This window comes from Lepisosteus oculatus, chromosome 4 (assembly GCF_040954835.1).
Source record: "Lepisosteus oculatus isolate fLepOcu1 chromosome 4, fLepOcu1.hap2, whole genome shotgun sequence".
NCBI lineage: Eukaryota > Metazoa > Chordata > Actinopteri > Semionotiformes > Lepisosteidae > Lepisosteus > Lepisosteus oculatus.
In genome coordinates, this window is record NC_090699.1 from 1,965,382 (window position 1) to 1,990,247 (window position 24,866).

General features: G+C 53.2%; 1 protein-coding gene across 1 annotated transcript in view; it reads left to right on the forward strand.

Moving 5' to 3' along the window:
- Nucleotides 1-2,373: 2,373 nt before the first annotated feature.
- Nucleotides 2,374-24,866, forward strand: part of LOC102694457 (uncharacterized) — a 30,531-nt gene continuing 8,038 nt past the window's right edge. The window contains exons 1-6 of the mRNA XM_069188371.1: nucleotides 2,374-2,677; nucleotides 3,583-3,694; nucleotides 7,009-7,102; nucleotides 8,091-8,145; nucleotides 13,310-13,450; nucleotides 14,016-14,176. Coding sequence (XP_069044472.1) covers nucleotides 2,560-2,677; nucleotides 3,583-3,694; nucleotides 7,009-7,102; nucleotides 8,091-8,145; nucleotides 13,310-13,450; nucleotides 14,016-14,176 — 681 coding nt within the window. The 5' untranslated portion in view covers nucleotides 2,374-2,559. The remainder of the gene's footprint in view (nucleotides 2,678-3,582; nucleotides 3,695-7,008; nucleotides 7,103-8,090; nucleotides 8,146-13,309; nucleotides 13,451-14,015; nucleotides 14,177-24,866) is intronic.

The window sequence follows — 24,866 nt, forward strand, 5'->3', positions numbered from 1 at the left end:
TGTAGAGCCCCCTGTGAGCAGACTGAGGCCCGCTCTGTAGAGCCCCCTGTGAGCAGACTGAGGCCCGCTCTGTAGAGCCTGTCCTGTGAGCAGACTGAGGCCCGCTCTGTAGAGCCTGTCCTGTGAGCAGACTGAGGCCCCCTCTGTAGAGCCCCCTGTGAGCAGACTGAGGCCCGCTCTGTAGAGCCCCCTGTGAGCAGACTGAGGCCCGCTCTGTAGAGCCCCTGTGAGCAGACTGAGGCCCGCTCTGTAGAGCCCCCTGTGAGCAGACTGAGGCCCGCTCTGTAGAGCCCCTGTGAGCAGACTGAGGCCCGCTCTGTAGAGCCCCCTGTGAGCAGACTGAGGCCCCCTCTGTAGAGCCTGTCCTGTGAGCAGACTGAGGCCCGCTCTGTAGAGCCTGTCCTGTGAGCAGACTGAGGCCCCCTCTGTAGAGCCCCTGTGAGCAGACTGAGGCCCGCTCTGTAGAGCCCCCTGTGAGCAGACTGAGGCCCCCTCTGTAGAGCCCCCTGTGAGCAGACTGAGGCCCGCTCTGTAGAGCCCCCTGTGAGCAGACTGAGGCCCGCTCTGTAGAGCCTGTCCTGTGAGCAGACTGAGGCCCCCTCTGTAGAGCCCCCTGTGAGCAGACTGAGGCCCGCTCTGTAGAGCCCCCTGTGAGCAGACTGAGGCCCGCTCTGTAGAGCCTGTCCTGTGAGCAGACTGAGGCCCCCTCTGTAGAGCCTGTCCTGTGAGCAGACTGAGGCCCCCTCTGTAGAGCCCCCTGTGAGCAGACTGAGGCCCGCTCTGTAGAGCCCCCTGTGAGCAGACTGAGGCCCGCTCTGTAGAGCCCCCTGTGAGCAGACTGAGGCCCCCTCTGTCTGAACTGACGCACGTGGGGGCGACGCTGGATTCAGGCTTGATGTTCCGCCCCAACGCCCCTCCTCGCCTCAGAAGCGTCGCCAGACTGCGTCGTGTGTGATCGCTAACTGGGGCTGGACAGCTGACCGACACCCTCGTCTTCTCCGCTGACCGCTGCGGAGCTCCCCTCGCGGGGGGTCTCTGAATCCGCCCTGAACGAACCCCAGTCTGCCCAGTCCTGCCCGGGTCCAGTGCAGGTGATCCCATCACTCCTGTGCTGGAGCCCCTGCACTGGCTTCCTGTGGGGCTCCGTGTGGACGCCCAGCTCCCCCTGCTCACCTGTCAGACTCCTGTCAGGCACGGCTCGGCGCCCCAGTACCTGTCTGGGCTGCTCTCGTCCTGCGCCCCACTCCTCTGACCCTGCTCTCAGAGTGTGGGCTTCTCCTGCTGCGCCCCAACACTCAGGAGCTGTACCCCAGGGGTGTCAGAGAGCCCCCCAGCCTGAGCTGTTCCACATCGTCTAATTCTGCTCTCCTGTCTGTCCCCCAAGACTGTCGACACTCTGGGGGTGACAGGGGCTTCTCCTGCTGTACCCCAGGGGTATCAGAGAGCCCCCCAGCCTGAGCTCGTCCACATCGTCTAATTCTGCTCTCCTGTCTGTCCCCCAAGACTGTCGACACTCTGGGGGTGACAGGGGCTTCTCCTGCTGTACCCCAGGGGTATCAGAGAGCCCCCCAGCCTGAGCTCGTCCACATCATCTAATCCTGCTCTCCTGTCTGTCCCCCAAGACTGTCGACACTCTGGGGGTGACAGGGGCTTCTCCTGCTGTACCCCAGGGGTATCAGAGAGCCCCCCAGCCTGAGCTCGTCCACATCATCTAATTCTGCTCTCCTGTCTGTCCCCCAAGACTGTCGACACTGTCACAAAAAGGTTTATACTGTAACGCCCTCGCCTGGTGGTGAGGAGGAGGCGCCCCTAGGCGCTCGTAGTACCGCTGGGCATGCTGGGAGTGGTAGCCGGGGAGAGTCTGAGGGTCAGCACGATGACCAGCGGCTGACCCTACCTGTGTAAATAATGTCCTAGAAGTTCGAGTGCCCTGTGTAGTCCTGTAAAAGTGTAGTGTGTTCTTAGGTAATTACCACCCTAACGAGGTGAACGTGTTCCGTCAGTCTCCTCATGTGTGTGTAGATGCTATGTTGGGTTTTGGTGTTTGTAAACGAATAAAGCTAATGCTTGTTTGTTAATCGCGTCTCCACTCGTCCTTGTTCTGAAAAGAACCTGCAAACGCTACAATATTTTTTATTACGAAGGCGGTGTCGGCGTCGAGCGAGGCGACGTCACCACAGGCGTGTCTGGATGACGTGTCCGGCAAAAGATGAATGAACTCCGCGGGAGGTCCGTGGAGGGGAGGGAGGGGGAAGAGGGAGGGATCTTGGGAGTTGTAGTTTTCTGAACCCCGCGGACCCTAGAGAGGCAAACGCCGGCATCGAGTTCCCGAACTACATTTCCCGACAGGGCGGAGGGGCAGCTTGGGGCGCCGGGTGCGTGTTGTTGACGTGGCCGGTGAGTGCGGCCGGACCGGGTGGATTCAAAAGTCCGCGGAGGAAGTTCCTGCCTCTCGGCTTTCTGCGGGGGAAGAGGGCACTGCGCGCTATTCCGGATTGACCGGTTTCTGCTCGCCTCTGGGTTAAGCTTCTGTGACGCGTTTCTTCCACACTGAGGGTCATGTCGGGGAAAGTGAAATCGAGAAGCGCCGCCAACGCCGACTCGATGGCCGGCAGCGTCACCTGTAACGAGCGCATCCTGAGGGACTGTCACCAGCTGTACACCGAGGCCGAGAGCGGTGAGTGTGATTATCATCCCAGCTCAGAGCTCGTCCAGCTCCCAGTCCAGCCTGGAGAGTCTCAGACTGCTCTGTCAGTGTCAGTGGAGTCTGATTATAATCCCAGTTCAGGACTCATCCAGCTCCCAGTCCAGTCAGTCCAGTCCAGCCTGGAGAGTCTCAGACTGCTCTGTCAGTGTCAGTGGAGTCTGATTATAATCCCAGTCCAGAACTCATCCAGCTCCCAGTCCAGTCAGTCCAGTCCAGCCTGGAGAGTCTCAGACTGCTCTGTCAGTGCCAGTGGAGTCTGATTCTAATCCCAGTTCAGAACTAGTCCAGTCCAGCCTGGAGAGTCTCAGACTGCTCTGTCAGTGTCAGTGGAGTCTGATTATAATCCCAGTTCAGAACTAGTCCAGTCCAGCCTGGAGAGTCTCAGACTGCTCTGTCAGTGTCAGTGGAGTCTGATTATAATCCCAGTTCAGAATTCATCCAGCTCCCAGTCCAGTCAGTCCAGTCCAGCCTGGAGAGTCTCAGACTGCTCTGTCAGTGTCAGTGGAGTCTGATTATAATCCCAGTTCAGAACTCATCCAGCTCCCAGTCCAGTCAGTCCAGTCCAGCCTGGAGAGTCTCAGACTGCTCTGTCAGTGCCAGTGGAGTCTGATTATAATCCCAGTTCAGAACTCATCCAGCTCCCAGTCCAGTCTGTCCAGTCCAGTCTTGAGAGTCTCAGACTACTCTGTCAGTGTCAGTGGAGTCTGATTATAATCCCAGTTCAGAACTCATCCAGCTCCCAGTCCAGTCAGCCCAGTCCAGCCTGGAGAGTCTCAGACTGCTCTGTCAGTGTCAGTGGAGTCTGATTCTAATCCCAGTTCAGAACTCATCCAGCTCCCAGTCTCTGTCAGTGTGTTAACCTGTGTCTCCTCTAGGTTTGATCTCTGTTGCCCAGTCTGTGGGGGTGTCTCTCCTGCCCCCCAGGAAGAAGATCACAGTGATGCTGATGGGGAATCACTCAGCTGGGAAGAGTTCCTTCATAAACTGGTAACACTGGTAACACTGCCCCTCCCTCTCTCCCCACCTGTCTGTCTGACTCCTTCTGTCCTAATGTCCCTGTGCTTTAACCCCACTGATTGTAGCCTCTCAGTGTCAGTGTGTGGTTCATCTGCAGACATTTACAATACAGACACATCACAGATTTTTACACTCAACACACAACACACAGAGCAGTATTAGAGACAGGCTGGGACAGGAGATCACACACTGTATTATTATTATTATTGAGAGACGGGCTCACTGTCTGTTCCTCAGGCTGGGACAGGAGATCACACACTGTATTATTATTATTGAGAGACGGGCTCACTGTTCCTCAGGCTGGGACAGGAGATCACACACTGTATTATTATTATTGAGAGACAGGCTCACTGTCTGTTCCTCAGGCTGGGACAGGAGATCACACACTGTATTATTATTATTATTGAGAGACGGGCTCACTGTCTGTTCCTCAGGCTGGGACAGCAGATCACATACTGTATTATTATTATTGAGAGACAGGCTCACTGTCTGTTCCTCAGGCTGGGACAGGAGATCACACACTGTATTATTATTATTGAGAGACAGGCTCACTGTCTGTTCCTCAGGCTGGGACAGGAGATCACACACTGTATTATTATTATTGAGAGACGGGCTCACTGTCTGTTCCTCAGGCTGGGACAGGAGATCACACACTGTATTATTATTATTGAGAGACAGGCTCACTGTCTGTTCCTCAGGCTGGGACAGGAGATCACACACTGTATTATTATTATTGAGAGACGGGCTCACTGTCTGTTCCTCAGGCTGGGACAGGAGATCACACACTGTATTATTATTATTGAGAGACAGGCTCACTGACTGTTCCACAGGCTGGGACAGGAGATCACACACTGCGTTATTATTATTGAGAGACAGGCTCACTGTCTGTTCCTCAGGCTGGGACAGGAGATCACACACTGTATTATTATTATTGAGAGACAGGCTCACTGTCTGTTCCTCAGGCTGGGACAGGAGATCACACACTGCGTTATTATTATTGAGAGACAGGCTCACTGTCTGTTCCTCAGGCTGGGACAGGAGATCACACACTGTATTATTATTATTGAGAGACAGGCTCACTGTTCCTCAGGCTGGGACAGGAGATCACACACTGTATTATTATTATTGAGAGACGGGCTCACTGTCTGTTCCTCAGGCTGGGACAGGAGATCACACACTGTATTATTATTATTGAGAGACAGGCTCACTGACTGTTCCACAGGCTGGGACAGGAGATCACACACTGCGTTATTATTATTGAGAGACAGGCTCACTGTCTGTTCCTCAGGCTGGGACAGGAGATCACACACTGTATTATTATTATTGAGAGACAGGCTCACTGTCTGTTCCTCAGGCTGGGACAGGAGATCACACACTGCGTTATTATTATTGAGAGACAGGCTCACTGTCTGTTCCTCAGGCTGGGACAGGAGATCACACACTGTATTATTATTATTGAGAGACAGGCTCACTGTTCCTCAGGCTGGGACAGGAGATCACACACTGTATTATTATTATTGAGAGACGGGCTCACTGTCTGTTCCTCAGGCTGGGACAGGAGATCACACACTGTATTATTATTATTGAGAGACAGGCTCACTGTCTGTTCCTCAGGCTGGGACAGGAGATCACACACTGTATTATTATTATTGAGAGACAGGCTCACTGTCTGTTCCTCAGGCTGGGACAGGAGATCACACACTGTGTTATTATTATTGAGAGACAGGCTCACTGTCTGTTCCTCAGGCTGGGACAGGAGATCACATACTGGGCTGCCAGTTCAGGTGAGTTTCCTCCTCCCTCTCCCAGTAGGATTGGGACCCGTTGTGATTCTGGCAGGTGTGGGAACTCTGGGATTAGATTTCTGAATTTGGGGAAGAATGTTTCTCTAATCCCAGAGTATCTGTCACAGTGCAGTAGGAAGTGCACCTCTGTCTCTATTTCTCCCCGCTGGCAGTGGGAGCACAGCCTGTCCTCTCTGGACAGCCAGGTCTGCCTGTGTCCAGTGTGTGTGTCCAGACTGTGGTCACTGAGCCTGTCCTCTCTGGACAACCAGATCTGCCTGTGTCCAGTGTGTGTGTGTCCAGGCTGTGGTCACTGAGCCTGTCCTCTCTGGACAGCCAGGTCTGCCTGTGTCCAGTGTGTGTCCAGGCTGTGGTCACTGAGTCTGTCCTCTCTGGGCAGCCAGGTCTGCCTGTGTCCAGTGTGTGTGTCCAGGCTGTGGTCACTGAGCCTGTCCTCTCTGGACAGCCAGGTCTGCCTGTGTCCAGTGTGTGTGTCCAGGCTGTGGTCACTGAGCCTGTCCTCTCTGGACAGCCAGGTCTGCCTGTGTCCAGTGTGTGTGTCCAGGCTGTGGTCACTGAGCCTGTCCTCTCTGGACAGCCAGGTCTGCCTGTGTCCAGTGTGTGTGTCCAGGCTGTGGTCACTGAGCCTGTCCTCTTTGGGCAGCCAGGTCTGCCTGTGTCCAGTGTGTGTGTCCAGGCTGTGGTCACTGAGCCTGTCCTCTCTGGACAGCCAGGTCTGCCTGTGTCCAGTGTGTGTGTCCAGGCTGTGGTCACTGAGCCTCTCCTCTCTGGGCAGCCAGGTCTGCCTGTGTCCAGTGTGTGTGTCCAGGCTGTGTCACTGAGCCTGTCCTCTCTGGACAGGCAGGTCTGCCTGTGTCCAGTGTGTGTGTCCAGGCTGTGGTCACTGAGCCTGTCCTCTCTGGACAGCCAGGTCTGCCTGTGGTCACTGAGCCTGTCCTCTCTGGGCAGCCAGGTCTGCCTGTGTCCAGTGTGTGTGTCCAGGCTGTGTCACTGAGCCTGTCCTCTCTGGACAGGCAGGTCTGCCTGTGTCCAGTGTGTGTGTCCAGGCTGTGGTCACTGAGCCTGTCCTCTCTGGGCAGCCAGGTCTGCCTGTGTCCAGTTTCTATGGCCAGGTTGTGGTCACTGAGCCTGTACTTCGTCAGGGTCTGTTTCTGTTTGTTGTTTCTTATCTTGGTCAGATATTCAGCTAGTGTGTATTGTCTGTTTAAGGTTCTGTAGCATTCCAGTTTATGTTGTGTTTGTGTGTGTGTGTCCCAGTGTGTGAGATATTGCTGTTTGATCTGTGCTGTGATGTGGTTGAGTCTGGGTTGTGGTGCTCTAGCAGTGCTGTCCTGAGGCTGGTTAGTATCTGTGTGGCTCAGGTCGGTGAGCCTCAGGCCCAGCTGGCTCAGGGGGCTCTGTTTTGGGCTCAGCGTGTGTCCTGAGGCTGGCTTGCTCAAACGTCCCTGTCCCTGTCCCTGTCCCTGTCCCTGTCCGCAGGTATATAGAAGAACACATCCAGCGCACTGGTGTTGCCATAGAGACGCAGGGCTTCACGTTCGTCACTAGTGGGCGCAAGAGAGAGTCTCTCACTGTGAGTCCCGCTGCTGTCCTGTCCCCCTGTCCTCCTGTCCCCCTGTCCTCCTGTCCTCCTGCTTCCTGCTCCGAGAGCCTTTCCTGCTTTCACATGTGTCAGAAACCGTTTCCTCCTGTCTCTCCTGAGGCTCGTCCTGTTGCTGTTTGTCAAGTCCCTCGCGGTCATTGTCTCTCCTCTCCCTCTGTCCAGTCCAGCTCTCTCCTCTCTCTCCTCTCTCCCTCTGTCCAGTCCAGCTCTCTCCTCTCTCCTCTCCCTCCCTCTGTCCAGTCCAGCTCTCTCCTCTCTCCTCTCCCTCCCTCTGTCCAGTCCAGCTCTCTCCTCTCTCTCCCTCTGTCCAATCCAGCTCTCTCCTCTCTCCTCTCTCTCCCTCTGTCCAGTCCAGCTCTCTCCTCTCTCCTCTCTCTCCCTCTGTCCAGTCCAGCTCTCTCCTCTCTCCCTCTGTCCAGTCCAGCTCTCTCCTCTCTCCTCTCTCCTCTCTCTCCCTCTGTCCAGTCCAGCTCTCTCCTCTCTCCTCTCTCCTCTCTCCTCTCTCCTCTCTCCTCTCTCCTCTCTCTCCCTCTGTCCAGTCCAGCTCTCTCCTCTCTCCTCTCTCCTCTCTCCTCTCTCCTCTCTCCTCTCTCCTCTCTCCTCTCTCCTCTCTCCTCTCTCCTCTCTCCTCTCTCTCCCTCTGTCCAGTCCAGCTCTCTCCTCTCTCCTCTCTCCTCTCTCCTCTCTCCTCTCTCCTCTCTCCTCTCTCCTCTCTCTCCCTCTGTCCAGTCCAGCTCTCTCCTCTCTCCTCTCTCCTCTCTCCTCTCTCTCCCTCTGTCCAGTCCAGCTCTCTCCTCTCTCCTCTCTCTCCCTCTGTCCAGTCCAGCTCTCTCCTCTCTCCTCTCTCTCCCTCTGTCCAGTCCAGCTCTCTCCTCTCTCCTCTCTCTCCCTCTGTCCAGTCCAGCTCTCTCCTCTCTCCTCTGCTTCACTCTGAGATCTCTGTCCCTCTCGTTGGCAGGGAAACGCGACCCTTCACCTCTATCCCCACTTCAAGCCCCTGCAGGAGTTCAAAGGTCAGTCTGGATCTTGGGGTTCTATGGGGGGGAACTCTGGGGTTCAGGTGTGGCTGAAACTCCAGCCCCCACAATTCCTTGCTCACTGATTACTTGTGTAGAGGAGACTGAGGGATGTGTCTGTATTAACCCCTCTCTCTCTCAGTGCAGTGTTAATGTACTGGAGTGTCCAGTCAGTGTGTGTGTATGAACCCCTCTCTCTCTCAGTGCAGTGTTAATGTACTGGAGTGTCCAGTCAGTGTGTCTGTATGAACCCCTCTCTCTCTCAGTGCAGTGTTAATGTACTGGAGTGTCCAGTCAGTGTGTGTATTAACCCCTCTCTCTCTCAGTGCAGTGTTAATGTACTGGAGTGTTCAGTCAGTGTGTCTGTATGAACCCCTCTCTCTCTCAGTGCAGTGTTAATGTACTGGAGTGTCCAGTCAGTGTGTCTGTATTAACCCCTCTCTCTCTCAGTGCAGTGTTAATGTACTGGAGTGTCCAGTCAGTGTGTCTGTATTAACCCCTCTCTCTCTCAGTGCAGTGTTAATGTACTGGAGTGTCCAGTCAGTGTGTCTGTATTAACCCGTCTCTCTCTCAGTGCAGTGTTAATGTACTGGAGCATCCAGTAAGTGTGTCTGTATTAACCAGTCTCTCTCTCAGTGCAGTGTTAATGTACTGGAGTGTCAGTCAGTGTGTCTGTATTAACCCCTCTCTCTCTCTCAATTCAATTCAAGGTGCTTTATTAGCATGACCGATGGGTACAATCAGTGTTGCCAAAGCAAATAAAAATAATAAAATTAACATGGAACAAGACAAAAGTTAGAAGTAAAATAAAATCTACAGACATATTACAGACATTTACAACAAAGACATATTATATAATATCGACATATACTGTAGGCGGCTGGAGCATTATTGGGAGACAGACTCACTGTTCCTCAGGCTGGGACAGGAGATCACATACTGGGCTGCCAGATCAACTGAGTTCCCTCCTCCCTCTCCCAGTAGGATTGGGACCTGTTGTGATTCTGGCAGGTGTGGGAACTCTGGGATTAGATTTCTGAATTTGGGGAAGAATGTTTCTCTAATCCCAGAGTATCTGTCACAGTGCAGTAGGAAGTGCACCTCTGTCTCTATTTCTCCCCGCTGGCAGTGGGAGCACAGCCTGTCCTCTCTGGGCAGCCAGGTCTGCCAGTGTCCAGTGTGTGTGTCCAGGCTGTGTCCCTGAGCCTGTCCTCTCTGAACAGCCAGGTCTGCCTGTGTCCAGTGTGTGTGTCCAGGCTGTGGTCACTGAGCCTGTCCTCTCTGGACAGCCAGGTCTGCCTGTGTCCAGTGTGTGTGTCCAGGCTGTGGTCACTGAGCCTATCCTCTCTGGACAGCCAGGTCTGTGTGTGTCCAGGCTGTGGTCACTGAGCCTGTCCTCTCTGGACAGCCAGGTCTGCCTGTGTCCAGTGTGTGTGTCCAGGCTGTGGTCACTGAGCCTGTCCTCTCTGGACAGCCAGGTCTGCCTGTGTCCAGTGTGTGTGTCCAGGCTGTGGTCACTGAGCCTATCCTCTCTGGACAGCCAGGTCTGTGTGTGTCCAGGCTGTGGTCACTGAGCCTGTCCTCTTTGGACAGCCAGGTCTGCCTGTGTCCAGTGTGTGTGTCCAGGCTGTGGTCACTGAGCCTGTCCTCTCTGGACAGCCAGGTCTGCCTGTGTCCAGTGTGTGTGTCCAGGCTGTGGTCACTGAGCCTGTCCTCTCTGGACAGCCAGGTCTGCCTGTGTCCAGTGTGTGTGTCCAGGCTGTGGTCACTGAGCCTGTCCTCTCTGGACAGCCAGGTCTGCCTGTGTCCAGTGTGTGTGTCCAGACTGTGGTCACTGAGCCTGTCCTCTCTGGACAGCCAGGTCTGCCTGTGTCCAGTGTGTGTGTCCAGGCTGTGGTCACTGAGCCTGTACTTCGTCAGGGTCTATTATTGTTTGTTATTTTTTATTTTGGTCAAATATTCAGCTAGTGTGTATTGTCTGTTTAAGGTTCTGTAGCATTCCAGTTGATGTTGTGTTTGTGTGTGTGTGTCCCAGTGTGTGAAATATTGCTGTTTGATCTGTGCTGTGATGTAGTTGAGTCTGGGTTGTGGTGCTCTAGCAGTGCTGTCCTGAGGCTGGTTAGTGTTGGTGTGGCTCAGGTCGGTGAGCCTCAGGACCAGCTGGCTCAGGGGGCTCTGTTTTGGGCTCAGCTCTTGGCTCAGCAGGGCTTTGTGGTGGTAGGAATTTTGGTCGCTGTTTTTTAGGTGTAGCCAATACTTTAATATTCTTTTCTGTATGTTTATCAATAGTGGGTACTGGCCTTATTCGGCCCTGCACCCGTTGTTAGGAGTTTTTCTCTGCACACGGAGGATGATTCTACAGATCTCCATGTGCAGAGTTTCTGTGGGGTGTTTGTCCCATTGGGTGTAATCCTGGTCTGTGAGGGGACCCCAAACTTCACTGCCGTATAGGGCAATGGGTTGGATTACACTTTCAAATATTTGGAGCCAGATTCTTGTTGGTGGGTTGATGTTGAAGAGCCTCCTTCTTATTGCGTAGAAAGCCCTGAGTGCCTTCTCCCTCAGTGCCTTCACTGCCAGGTCAAAACTCCCGTAAGAGCTGATGGTGAGACCGAGATATGTGTAGCTGGATGTGTGCTCCAATGTGTTGTTGTTCAGTGTGAATTTGTACCTGTTTCCCTGAGGTCTGGCTTTCTTCTGGAAAACCATAACTCTGGTCTTGTCCAGATTGACTGTCAGTGCCCAGGTCTGACAGTCCTGCTCCAGCAGTGCCAGGTTCTGCTGTTCTGGGTCCAGATGGGCTCTCAGTGCCCAGGTCTGACAGTCCTGCTCCAGCAGTGCCAGGCTCTGCTGTTCTGGGTCCAGATTGACTGTCAGTGTCCAGGTCTGACAGTCCTGCTCCAGCAGTGCCAGGCTCTGCTGTTCTGGGTCCAGATGGGCTCTCAGTGCCCAGGTCTGACAGTCCTGCTCCAGCAGTGCCACGTTCTGCTGTTCTGGGTCCAGATGGGGTGTCAGTGCCCAGGTCTGACAGTACTGCTCCAGCAGTGCCAGGCTCTGCTGTTCTGGGTCCAGATGGGCTGGCAGTGCCCAGGTCTGACAGTACTGCTCCAGCAGTGCCAGGCTCTGCTGTTCTGGGTCCAGATGGGCTGGCAGTGCCCAGGTCTGACAGTACTGCTCCAGCAGTGCCAGGTTCTGCTGCAGCCCCTGTTCTGTGGGCGACAGCAGGACCAGGTCATCTGCGTAGAGCAGGAACTTGATTTCTGTGTCGTGTAGTGTGAGACCAGGAGCTGCAGACTGCTCCAACATTCCTGCTAATTCATTGATATAGATATTGAACAGTGTTGGGCTCAGGCTGCAGCCCTGTCTCACCCCGCGGCCTTGGGTGAAGAATTTAGTCCTTTTGTTTCCAATTTTCACTGCACATTTGCTCTCTGAATACATTGATTTAATTATGTTGTACACTTTGCCCCCTATGCCACTTTGGAGTAGTTTGTAAAACAATCTCTCATGCCAAATCGAGTCAAATGCTTTTTTGAAATCGACAAAGCAGGCAAAAATATTTCTTTTGTGTTTTTGGTGGACGTGTTTGTCTATCAGTGTGTGTAGGGTGTAAATGTGATCAGATGTGTGGTGATCTGGCAAGAAGCCAATCTGACTTTTACTCAGGACATTGTGTTCGTTAAGGAAGTTATTCTCAGGACATTGTGTTCTCTTTCTCTCTCAGTGCAGTGTTAATGTACTGGAGTGTCCAGTCAGTGTGTCTGTATTAACCCCTCTCTCTCTCAGTGCAGTGTTAATGTACTGGAGTGTCCAGTCAGTGTGTCTGTATTAACCCCTCTCTCTCTCAGTGCAGTGTTAATGTACTGGAGTGTCCAGTCAGTGTGTCTGTATGAACCCCCCTCTCTCTCAGTGCAGTGTTAATGTACTGGAGCGTCCAGTCAGTGTGTCTGTATGAACCCCCCTCTCTCTCAGTGCAGTGTTAATGTACTGGAGCGTCCAGTCAGTGTGTCTGTATTAACCCGTCTCTTTCTCAGTGCAGTGTTAATGTACTGGAGTGTCAGTCAGTGTGTCTGTATTAACCCCTCTCTCTCTCTCAGTGCAGTGTTAATGTACTGGAGTGTCCAGTCCGTGTGTCTGTGTTAACCCCTCTCTCTCTCAGTGCAGTGTTAATGTACTGGAGTGTCCAGTCAGTGTGTCTGTATTAACCCCTCTCTCTCTCAGTGCAGTGTTAATGTACTGGAGTGTCCAGTCAGTGTGTCTGTATTAACCCCTCTCTCTCACTCAGTGCAGTGTTAATGTACTGGAGTGTCCAGTCAGTGTGTCTGTATGAACCCCCCTCTCTCTCAGTGCAGTGTTAATGTACTGGAGCGTCCAGTCAGTGTGTCTGTATTAACCCGTCTCTTTCTCAGTGCAGTGTTAATGTACTGGAGTGTCAGTCAGTGTGTCTGTATTAACCCCTCTCTCTCTCTCAGTGCAGTGTTAATGTACTGGAGTGTCCAGTCCGTGTGTCTGTGTTAACCCCTCTCTCTCTCAGTGCAGTGTTAATGTACTGGAGTGTCCAGTCAGTGTGTCTGTATTAACCCCTCTCTCTCTCAGTGCAGTGTTAATGTACTGGAGTGTCCAGTCAGTGTGTCTGTATTAACCCCTCTCTCTCACTCAGTGCAGTGTTAATGTACTGGAGTGTCCAGTCAGTGTGTCTGTATTAACCCCTCTCTCTCACTCAGTGCAGTGTTAATGTACTGGAGTGTCCAGTCCGTGTGTCTGTGTTAACCCCTCTCTCTCTCAGTGCAGTGTTAATGTACTGGAGTGTCCAGTCTGTGTGTCTGTGTTAACCCCTCTCTCTCTCAGTGCAGTGTTCATGTACTGGAGTGTCCAGTCAGTGTGTGTGTATTAACCCCTCTCTCTCTCAGTGCAGTGTTAATGTACTGGAGTGTCCAGTCAGTGTGTCTGTATTAACCCCTCTCTCTCTCAGTGCAGTGTTAATGTACTGGAGTGTCCAGTCAGTGTGTGTGTATGAACCCCTCTCTCTCTCAGTGCAGTGTTAATGTACTGGAGTGTCCAGTCAGTGTGTCTGTATTAACCCCTCTCTCTCTCAGTGCAGTGTTAATGTACTGGAGTGTCCAGTCAGTGTGTCTGTATTAACCCCTCTCTCTGTCTGTAGGGGTGTCAGAGTACCTCAGTACAGAGATCTCTACCTCCAGACAGAAACGCTTCAGTCTGGTGACCTTCGTTGACACTCCAGGACTTGTAGATGGAGACATGAAGTATCCCTTTGATGTGGACCAGGCTCTGCTGTGGCTGGGTCAGTACCTGTCTGTCTCTCCTGTCCTGTCCTGTGTGTGTACAGACCAGGCCCTGCTGTGGCTGGGTCAGTACCTGTCTGTCTCTCCTGTCCTGTCCTGTGTGTGTACAGACCAGGCCCTGCTGTGGCTGGGTCAGTACCTGTCTGTCTCTCCTGTCCTGTCCTGTGTGTGTACAGACCAGGCCCTGCTGTGGCTGGGTCAGTACCTGTCTGTCTCTCCTGTCCTGTCCTGTGTGTGTACAGACCAGGCCCTGCTGCGGCTGGGTCAGTACCTGTCTGTCTCTCCTGTCCTGTCCTGTGTGTGTACAGACCAGGCCCTGCTGTGGCTGGGTCAGTACCTGTCTGTCTCTCCTGTCCTGTCCTGTGTGTGTACAGACCAGGCCCTGCTGTGGCTGGGTCAGTACCTGTCTGTCTCTCCTGTCCTGTCCTGTGTGTGTACAGACCAGGCCCTGCTGTGGCTGGGTCAGTACCTGTCTGTCTCTCCTGTCCTGTCCTGTGTGTGTACAGACCAGGCCCTGCTGTGGCTGGGTCAGTACCTGTCTGTCTCTCCTGTCCCTTGCTGCAGGCGAGCTGTGTGACCTGGTTCTGGTCTTCTTCGACCCGATGGGCCAGGCGCTGTGCAAGCGCACTCTGAACATCGTGGAGAATCTGAACGAGACCCAGGGGGACAAACTGCGCTTCTTCCTCAGCAAGGCCGACGAGGCTGGGGCCGAGAGCGACAGACAGGTACCGAGAGAGAGAGACAGGCGTCTCTCAGGAGGGAGACGGGTGCTCCTGCTGTGTGTCTGAGAGAGAGGAGAGAGCTGGACTGGACAGAGGGAGAGAGGAGAGAGCTGGACTGGACAGAGGGAGAGAGGAGAGAGCTGGACTGGACAGAGGGAGAGAGGAGAGAGCTGGACTGGACAGAGGGAGAGAGGAGAGAGCTGGACTGGACAGAGGGAGAGAGGAGAGAGCTGGACTGGACAGAGGGAGAGAGGAGAGAGCTGGACTGGACAGAGGGAGAGAGGAGAGAGCTGGACTGGACAGAGGGAGAGAGGAGAGAGCTGGACTGGACAGAGGGAGAGAGGAGAGAGCTGGACTGGACAGAGGGAGAGAGGAGAGAGCTGGACTGGACAGAGGGAGAGAGGAGAGAGGAGAGAGCTGGACTGGACAGAGGGAGAGAGGAGAGAGGAGAGAGCTGGACTGGACAGAGGGAGAGAGAGGAGAGAGCTGGACTGGACAGAGGGAGAGAGGAGAGAGGAGAGAGCTGGACTGGACAGAGGGAGAGAGAGGAGAGAGCTGGACTGGACAGAGGGAGAGAGAGGAGAGAGCTGGACTGGACAGAGGGAGAGAGAGGAGAGAGCTGGACTGGACAGAGGGAGAGAGAGGAGAGAGCTGGACTGGACAGAGGGAGAGAGAGGAGAGAGCTGGACTGGACAGAGGGAGAGAGAGGAGAGAGCTGGACTGGACAGAGGGAGAGAGAGGAGAGAGCTGGACTGGACAGAGGGAGAGAGAGGAGAGAGGAGAGAGCTGGACTGGACAGAGGGAGAGAGGAGAGAGGAGAGAGCTGGACTGGACAGAGGGAGAGAGAGAGGAGAGAGAGGAGAGAGCTGGACTGGACAGAGGGAGAGAGAGAGAGGAGAGAGAGGAGAGAGCTGGACTGGACAGAGGGAGAGAGAGAGAGGAGAGAGAGGAGAGAGCTGGACTGGACAGAGGGAGAGAGAGAGAGGAGAGAGCTGGACTGGACAGAGGGAGAGAGAGGAGAGAGGAGAGAGCTGGACTGGACAGAGGGAGAGAGAGAGGAGAGAGAGGAGAGAGCTGGACTGGACAGAGGGAGAGAGAGAGGAGAGAGAGGAGAGAGCTGGACTGGACAGAGGGAGAGAGAGAGAGGAGAGAGAGGAGAGAGCTGGACTGGACAGAGGGAGAGAGAGAGAGGAGAGAGAGGAGAGAGCTGGACTGGACAGAGGGAGAGAGAGAGAGGAGAGAGAGGAGAGAGCTGGACTGGACAGAGGGAGAGAGAGGAGAGAGGAGAGAGCTGGACTGGACAGAGGGAGAGAGAGAGGAGAGAGAGGAGAGAGCTGGACTGGACAGAGGGAGAGAGAGAGGAGAGAGAGGAGAGAGCTGGACTGGACAGAGGGGGAGAGAGGAGAGAGCTGGACTGGACAGAGGGAGAGAGAGAGGAGAGAGAGGAGAGAGCTGGACTGGACAGAGGGAGAGAGAGAGAGGAGAGAGAGGAGAGAGCTGGACTGGACAGAGGGAGAGAGAGAGAGGAGAGAGAGGAGAGAGCTGGACTGGACAGACTGTCCAGCTGACTGAGGAGACTCAGCTGACTGACCAGCTGACTGACTGAGGAGAGAGAGAGAGAGGCTGAGAGAGGCAGCACAGAAGATGAGCTCCTAATTTCTTTGAGATTTTATTGTTTTCTGGAACTGAACAAATAGTCTAGGAATAAGGCAACATCTAACAAAACTAAAGAAAACTACAGAAGTAAAGAAATAATTTGCCATTGGAAAAAAAAATCAACAAAGCGAACATCTAAAAAACTGAAGATAAACTATAAGACACAGCTACACCTGAGGATAAAGGACCTGAGGAAAAACTCCAAAAAGAAAAATCCCCAAGAGATGAAGAGGAACAAACAGAAAAGGAATCATTAAAACAAGGATATAAGAATAAGAAGACAAGAAAGAAAGAAAGAGAAAAAGTACACCAAAGGAAACAAGAAGGAAAGGGAAAATACAAGCAGCATCAAGAGAAGCCAAGAACTCAGCCATCAACACGAAAAACACCTGGTAAGCCCTGTTCTTTCTTCTCCTTTCTTGAAGAAGCCTCTAAAAAATTGAACTGTTTTGTAGATAAAAGTTTAAAAAGTCTTTAGGAAAAGGTACCTTAAAGTTTAAATTAAACAAAATACCACTTGGGCCCACTACACTCAAAAGGCCAAAGTTGAAGAACCTGTTCCCAAGCAACAGGGGGCTGATTGTATTCAAAACGCCCGAGCCAGGCCGTCTGTTTGCTCTTCTCACCTGGGCCCATTGTATTTAAAAGAGCAAGATGAGTACAGAGCAGAACACAGCCCCACTGGACCAGCCCTGCCCCCTCAGCACAGTACTCCAGTACCCTGAGGACGTGAAAACCGTTAAGACCAGGAAACAGTACAAAGACTCCTGGATGAAAGAAAACCCAGAGACCCTCATTGCTGACTACTGCCAGGCAGGAGAAAAGCACATAAAAACCAACCTGCTCTTTTTTACTGAGCATCCGAATGCCTGGCACACAGCTGTGTGTAAGAATTATACAAACACCACCAGAAGGGGCATCAGCAAAGGCAGGCAAATCTCCATAGGGGGCGACAGCGAGGTAGAAGACACTGTCCTGACTGTCAACACCTACCACAATGGTACAGTGATGATACAGGGCAGTGAGGCCGCTCTGGAGCTTTTCGAGGAAAAGTTCACAGACCTTAAAACACAGGCCGACCTGGAGAAACCTCCCCCAGAAACAGGAGAGAGACCCAGCAGCCTGATGCCCGCCACACCGGAGAGTTCAGCTCCACCTGACTCAGAGCCCACAAACACAGCCTCAGCCACAGAACAGCCCAGCAAAAGTGTAGCCCTCGGCAACACAGAAACACACCACCCGGACACACACAGCCCACACCAACCCCCCTGTGACCACAGCACAGTGCGCCTCCTGAGAGAGAAACTCTCTGCTCTGGAGCGGGACTTCACTGAGTTCAAGGAGCTGATGCTGGGGAGACTCACAGAGGGGCAGACAGCACAACAGCTAAGAGACGAGGTGAACAAACACAGGAACGAATGTAAAACCTCCAACAAACAGCTCAGGGCACAGATGGAGGAGCTGCTGCGGGACAACAGTAAGCTGCAGTCGGAAGTAGCAGAGCTGAGAGAGGAGCTGCAGCTCGCGGAGAGGACAAGCAAGACTCTCAAAGACCAGCTGAGGAAACTCACTACTTCCCACTGCAGCCCTGACTGCAACAGAACAGCCCTGAGACCCAGAACACACAACTCACAACACCCACCACCAACCCGCAAAGACACACCCACCTCCACACAACCTGACACCCCTACAACCCCCACCACCAACTCCCACTTACCCAGTACCCCCACCGTAGCAAACACCACACCCACTGCACCCCCCGGCACCCCAAATCCCCTCACAACTCTACTGCCCAAAAGCACACCCACCTTGCCGAACACTCAGGGTGACCCACACACACACCCGGCCCCACCCAACTCCCCCACCTCACATACTGCACCCCCCCAAGCAGCCCCCCGCCCGGCAGCACAGCGCCCCTCCAGCAGACTGGACACCAGAGGCAGACGCATGGAAGTAGCCCTTCTCATCGACTCCAACGGGAGGTACATCGATGAGCACAGGCTCTTCCCGGGATTACAAACAGCAAAGCTCTGGTGTCCGACGACAGAGAAGGCCCTGCAGCTGCTGTCCAGGTCGGTACTGGGAGCCCCTCAGCACATCATCATCCACACCGGCACCAACGACTTGAGGACCCAGAGGGAGCAGGTGGCCCAGTCCATCAGGAGAGTGGCAGAGAGGGCCATACAGGAGTTCCCTCGCGCCCGAATTGTCATCTCCACCCTGCTGCCGAGACAGGACGAGCAGCACCACACCATCCAGAGAATCAATGCCGAGATCTCACGGTGCTGCGCCCTGCTCCCAAACGTCTATCTGGCCCATCACTCCACCCTTGGACCACAGCATCTACACGACCATAAACACCTCAAAAAACAGACCATTGGACTCTTCACAAAAACTCTGAAAGACACCACACTGGGCAGACACCCAAACAGCATCCCAGAGAGAAACAGGAGGACTACCAGAGGAACGCCCCAGCACCCACACCCCCAACCCAGACCAGCTCAACCCACAAAGAACAGAACCAGCACCACCCTACAGCCCTCCAACCCAGACCAACGACCGAACAGGACCAGAACCAGCGCCCCACCCCATGCCCCTCACCCAGACCAGCAGCTGAACCGGACCAGAACCACAACCCCTCCCCACCCAGCACAACAACAGAGCCGGACCGAGCCCCTCCTGCACAGCTACGCCGCAGCCCTGGCCAGACCAGCAGTCCCGAGTGGTTTGGAGCTGGGAGAAATCCGGCAGCTCCTGAACCTCATCTGCACCCGGCTTATGAGTTGAACTTCCATCACCCACAGCGACAGACAAAAACCCAGCACAATACTTGTTTCTGTTGATGATGTAAATGTCCGACACAAATTTGATACAGTTCCAGAAAACAATAACAAATTGCAAAGATAATTCAAACGATAACAATGAGATCTCTAAAGATAAGTATGTGGAACATTCAGGGTCTGGGCTCGTCAGCATTTGGGCTGAAGAGCACTGATCCTGAATTTATCAAGGATGTAAAGGAGACAGACATCATGATCCTACAGGAGACATGGTGTCGGGGAGACTTGGCTACCCACTGTCCCCCAGGCTACAAGGAGATCATGGTGCCCTCTGTCAAAAAACCCCAAATCACCCGGGGCAGAGACTCTGGGGGGATCATTGTGTGGTACAGAGCGGAGCTCAGTCACTCCATACAATTAGTAAAGAAAGAAGAGTCACGAGTTTGGCTTAAAATCAAAAGAAATACCATCTGTACAGAAAACGAGGTTTTCCTGTGTGCTGTCTACATCCCGCCCTCAGAATCCCCCTACTACAGTGAGGGAATCCTCCCCAGTCTCCACACGGAGATCGGTCACTTCCAGGGCCAGGGAAACGTGCTGCTCTGTGGTGACCTCAACGCACGAACAGGCACACTGGCAGACTTCACCAGCACACAGGGAAATACTCACATATTCGGACAATCCCCTCTGTACCACACACCGGTCACCTCACACAGGTGCAGCCATGACACCACGGTCAACAGCACCGGGCGCGAGCTGCTGCAGCTCTGTCAAGGGCTGGGCCTGTACATCGTCAACGGCAGGACTAGAGGGGACTCTCTAGGCAGGTTCACCTACAGCTCAGCTCTGGGCAGCAGTGTGGTGGACTACGCCATCACCGACCTGGACCCCTCCTGTATCAGTGCCTTCACTGTCAGGCCACAAACTCCCCTCTCCGACCACAGCCAGATCACACTCTACATGAAGAGAACACACCAGCACAGAGACACACTGACACAGCCCAGCCAGCTGTATGACCTCAACCAGGCATACAGATGGGACACAGACAGCCTAGACAGATACCAAACTGCACTGGGCCATGACGAAATCCAGACACTGATGGACACATTCCTAAACACTCCGTATCAAACCAACAAATTAGGCATAAACTTGGCCACACAAAAACTAAATCACCTATTCCACAAACTAGCATCAAAATCTAAGCTAAAAACAACTACATCAAAAAACTACCAAAAAACAAAAGCAAAAGAAAAGTGGTTTGATATGGAGTGCAAAAACATCAGAAATGCACTACGAAAAGTCTCAAATGAAAAACACAGACAACCACACAACACAGATCTGCGACTCAGGTACTGTGACATGGTAAAACTTTACAAACACACGCTGAAAAAGAAAAGAAACACATACATAGACAAACAACTTGCAGAAATTGAGGAGTCACTAAATCAGAATTGTTTCTGGGAAAAGTGGAACAACTTAAACAAATCAACATCAGAAGAATTGGCCATCCAAAATGGAACAATCTGGCAAACATACTTTGAAAATCTCTATGAAAAGCTCCCAAATACAAATCAATCAGACCAAAACACCATTTATGAAAAACTCAAAATTTTGGAATTGGCTATCAAAGACAACCAAAACCCCTTAGACTCCCCAATCACTGAGCAGGAGCTACTGGACAAACTCCAGGCCCTCAGACCACGCAAAGCCTGTGGCCATGATGGAGTCATAAATGAGATGCTGAGACACAGCAGCCCAAAGTTGCAACAAGCCCTGCTCAAACTCCTCAATCTCATCATGACAGCTGGATGTTTCCCCGAGGCCTGGAACCAAGGACTGATCACGCCCATCTATAAGAGTGGAGATAAACTCGATCCCAACAACTACCGGGGCATCTGTGTGAACAGTAACCTGGGGAAGGTATTCTGCAGTATCCTAAATACACGAATACTGGCCTTCCTTACCGAACACAATGTCCTGAGTAAAAGTCAGATTGGCTTCTTGCCAGATCACCGCACATCTGATCACATTTACACCCTACACACACTGATAGACAAACACGTCCACCAAAAACACAAAGGAAAAATTTTTGCCTGCTTTGTCGATTTCAAAAAAGCATTTGACTCGATTTGGCATGAGAGATTGTTTTATAAACTACTCCAAAGTGGCATAGGGGGCAAAGTGTACGACATAATTAAATCAATGTATTCAGAGAGCAAATGTGCAGTGAAAATTGGAAACAAAAGGACTAAATTCTTCACCCAAGGCCGCGGGGTGAGACAGGGCTGCAGCCTGAGCCCAACACTGTTCAATATCTATATCAATGAATTAGCAGGAATGTTGGAGCAGTCTGCAGCTCCTGGTCTTACACTACACGACACAGAAATCAAGTTCCTGCTCTACGCAGATGACCTGGTCCTGCTGTCGCCCACAGAACAGGGGCTGCAGCAGAACCTGGCACTGCTGGAGCAGTACTGTCAGACCTGGGCACTGACAGTCAATATGGACAAGACCAGAGTTATGGTTTTCCAGAAGAAAGCCAGACCTCAGGGAAACAGGTACAAATTCACACTGAACAACAACACATTGGAGCACACATCCAGCTACACATATCTCGGTCTCACCATCAGCTCTTCCGGGAGTTTTGACCTGGCAGTGAAGGCACTGAGGGAGAAGGCACTCAGGGCTTTCTACGCAATAAGAAGGAGGCTCTTCAACATCAACCCACCAACAAGAATCTGGCTCCAAATATTTGAAAGTGTAATCCAACCCATTGCCCTATACGGCAGTGAAGTTTGGGGTCCCCTCACAGACCAGGATTACACCCAATGGGACAAACACCCCACAGAAACTCAGCACATGGAGATCTGTAGAATCATCCTCCGTGTGCAGAGAAAAACTCCTAACAACGGGTGCAGGGCCGAATTAGGCCAGTACCCACTATTGATAAACATACAGAAAAGAATATTAAAGTATTGGCTACACCTAAAAAACAGTGACCAAAATTCCTACCACCACAAAGCCCTGCTGAGCCAAGAGCTGAGCCCAAAACAGAGCCCCCTGAGCCAGCTGGTCCTGAGGCTCACCGACCTGAGCCACACCAACACTAACCAGCCTCAGGACAGCACTGCTAGAGCACCACAACCCAGACTCAACCACATCACAGCACAGATCAAACAGCAATATCTCACACACTGGGACACACACACACAAACACAACATAAACTGGAATGCTACAGAACCTTAAACAGACAATACACACTAGCTGAATATTTGACCAAAATAAAAAATAACAAACAGAAACAGACCCTGACGAAGTACAGGCTCAGTGACCACAACCTGGCCATAGAAACTGGGCGACACAGGCAGACCTGGCTGCCCAGAGAGGACAGGCTGTGCTCCCACTGCCAGCAGGGAGAAATAGAGACAGAGGTGCACTTCCTACTGCACTGTGACAGATACTCTGGGATTAGAGAAACATTCTTCCCGAAATTCAGAAATCTAATCCCAGAGTTCCCACACCTGCCAAAACCACAACAGGTCCCAATCCTACTGGGAGAGGGAGGAGGGAACTCAGTTGATCTGGCAGCCCAGTATGTGATCTCCTGTCACAGCCTGAGGAACAGTGAGTCTGTCTCCCAATAATGCTCCAGCCGAATACAGTATATGTCGATATTATATAATATGTCTTTGTTGTAAATGTCTGTAACATGTCTGTAGATTTTTTGTTTTGTTCTATGTTAATTTTATTATTTTTATTTGCTTTGGCAACACTGATTGTACCTATCGGTCATGCTAATAAAGCACCTTGAATTGAATTGAATTGAGAGGAGAGAGAGGAGAGAGCTGGACTGGACAGAGGGAGAGAGAGGAGAGAGGAGAGAGCTGGACTGGACAGAGGGAGAGAGAGAGGAGAGAGAGGAGAGAGCTGGACTGGACAGAGGGAGAGAGAGAGGAGAGAGAGGAGAGAGCTGGACTGGACAGAGGGGGAGAGAGGAGAGAGCTGGACTGGACAGAGGGGGAGAGAGGAGAGAGCTGGACTGGACAGAGGGAGAGAGAGGAGAGAGGAGAGAGCTGGACTGGACAGAGGGAGAGAGGAGAGAGCTGGACTGGACAGAGGGGGAGAGAGGAGAGAGCTGGACTGGACAGAGGGAGAGAGAGATTACTTCTATTTTTGTTTTGTTCTATGTTAATTTTATTATTTTTATTTGCTTTGGCAACACTGATTGTACCCATCGGTCATGCTAATAAAGCACCTTGAATTGAATTGAATTGAGAGGAGAGAGGAGAGAGCTGGACTGGACAGAGGGGGAGAGAGGAGAGAGGAGAGAGCTGGACTGGACAGAGGGAGAGAGGAGAGAGGAGAGAGCTGGACTGGACAGAGGGAGAGGAGAGAGGAGAGAGCTGGACTGGACAGAGGGAGAGGAGAGAGGAGAGAGCTGGACTGGACAGAGGGAGAGGAGAGAGGAGAGAGCTGGACTGGACAGAGGGAGAGGAGAGAGGAGAGAGCTGGACTGGACAGAGGGAGAGAGAGGAGAGAGCTGGACTGGACAGAGGGGGAGAGAGGGGAGAGCTGGACTGGACAGAGGGAGAGAGCTGGACTGGACAGAGGGAGAGAGAGGAGAGAGCTGGACTGGACAGAGGGAGAGAGAGGAGAGAGCTGGACTGGACAGAGGGAGAGAGAGGAGAGAGCTGGACTGGACAGAGGGAGAGAGAGGAGAGAGCTGGACTGGACAGAGGGAGAGAGGAGAGAGCTGGACTGGACAGAGGGGGAGAGAGAGAGAGAGCTGGACTGGACAGAGGGGGAGAGAGCTGGACTGGACAGAGGGGGAGAGAGCTGGACTGGACAGAGGGGGAGAGAGGAGAGAGCTGGACTGGACAGAGGGAGAGAGAGGAGAGAGCTGGACTGGACAGAGGGAGAGAGAGGAGAGAGCTGGACTGGACAGAGGGAGAGAGAGGAGAGAGCTGGACTGGACAGAGGGAGAGAGAGGAGAGAGCTGGACTGGACAGAGGGAGAGAGAGGAGAGAGCTGGACTGGACAGAGGGAGGAGAGAGGAGAGAGCTGGACTGGACAGAGGGAGAGAGAGGAGAGAGCTGGACTGGACAGAGGGAGAGAGAGGAGAGAGCTGGACTGGACAGAGGGAGAGAGAAGAGAGAGCTGGACTGGACAGAGGGAGAGAGAGGAGAGAGGAGAGAGCTGGACTGGACAGAGGGAGGAGAGAGGAGAGAGCTGGACTGGACAGAGGGAGGAGAGAGGAGAGAGCTGGACTGGACAGAGGGAGAGAGAGGAGAGAGCTGGACTGGACAGAGGGAGAGAGAGGAGAGAGCTGGACTGGACAGAGGGAGAGAGAAGAGAGAGCTGGACTGGACAGAGGGAGAGAGAGAGGAGAGAGCTGGACTGGACAGAGGGAGAGAGAGAGGAGAGAGCTGGACTGGACAGAGGGAGAGAGAGGAGAGAGGAGAGAGCTGGACTGGACAGAGGGGGAGAGAGGAGAGAGGAGAGAGCTGGACTGGACAGAGGGAGAGAGAGGAGAGAGGAGAGAGCTGGACTGGACAGAGGGAGGAGAGAGGAGAGAGCTGGACTGGACAGAGGGAGGAGAGAGGAGAGAGCTGGACTGGACAGAGGGAGAGAGAGAGGAGAGAGCTGGACTGGACAGAGGGAGAGAGAGAGGAGAGAGCTGGACTGGACAGAGGGGGAGAGAGAGGAGAGAGCTGGACTGGACAGGGGGAGAGAGAGAGGAGAGAGCTGGACTGGACAGAGGGAGAGAGAGGAGAGAGGAGAGAGCTGGACTGGACAGAGGGGGAGAGAGGAGAGAGCTGGACTGGACAGAGGGAGAGAGAGAGGAGAGAGCTGGACTGGACAGAGGGGGAGAGAGGAGAGAGCTGGACTGGACAGAGGGGGAGAGAGGAGAGAGCTGGACTGGACAGAGGGGGAGAGAGGAGAGAGCTGGACTGGACAGAGGGGGAGAGAGGAGAGAGGAGAGAGCTGGACTGGACAGAGGGGGAGAGAGGAGAGAGGAGAGAGCTGGACTGGACAGAGGGGGAGAGAGGAGAGAGGAGAGAGCTGGACTGGACAGAGGGGGAGAGAGGAGAGAGGAGAGAGCTGGACTGGACAGAGGGAGGAGAGAGGAGAGAGCTGGACTGGACAGAGGGAGGAGAGAGGAGAGAGCTGGACTGGACAGAGGGAGAGAGAGAGGAGAGAGCTGGACTGGACAGAGGGAGAGAGAGAGGAGAGAGCTGGACTGGACAGAGGGGGA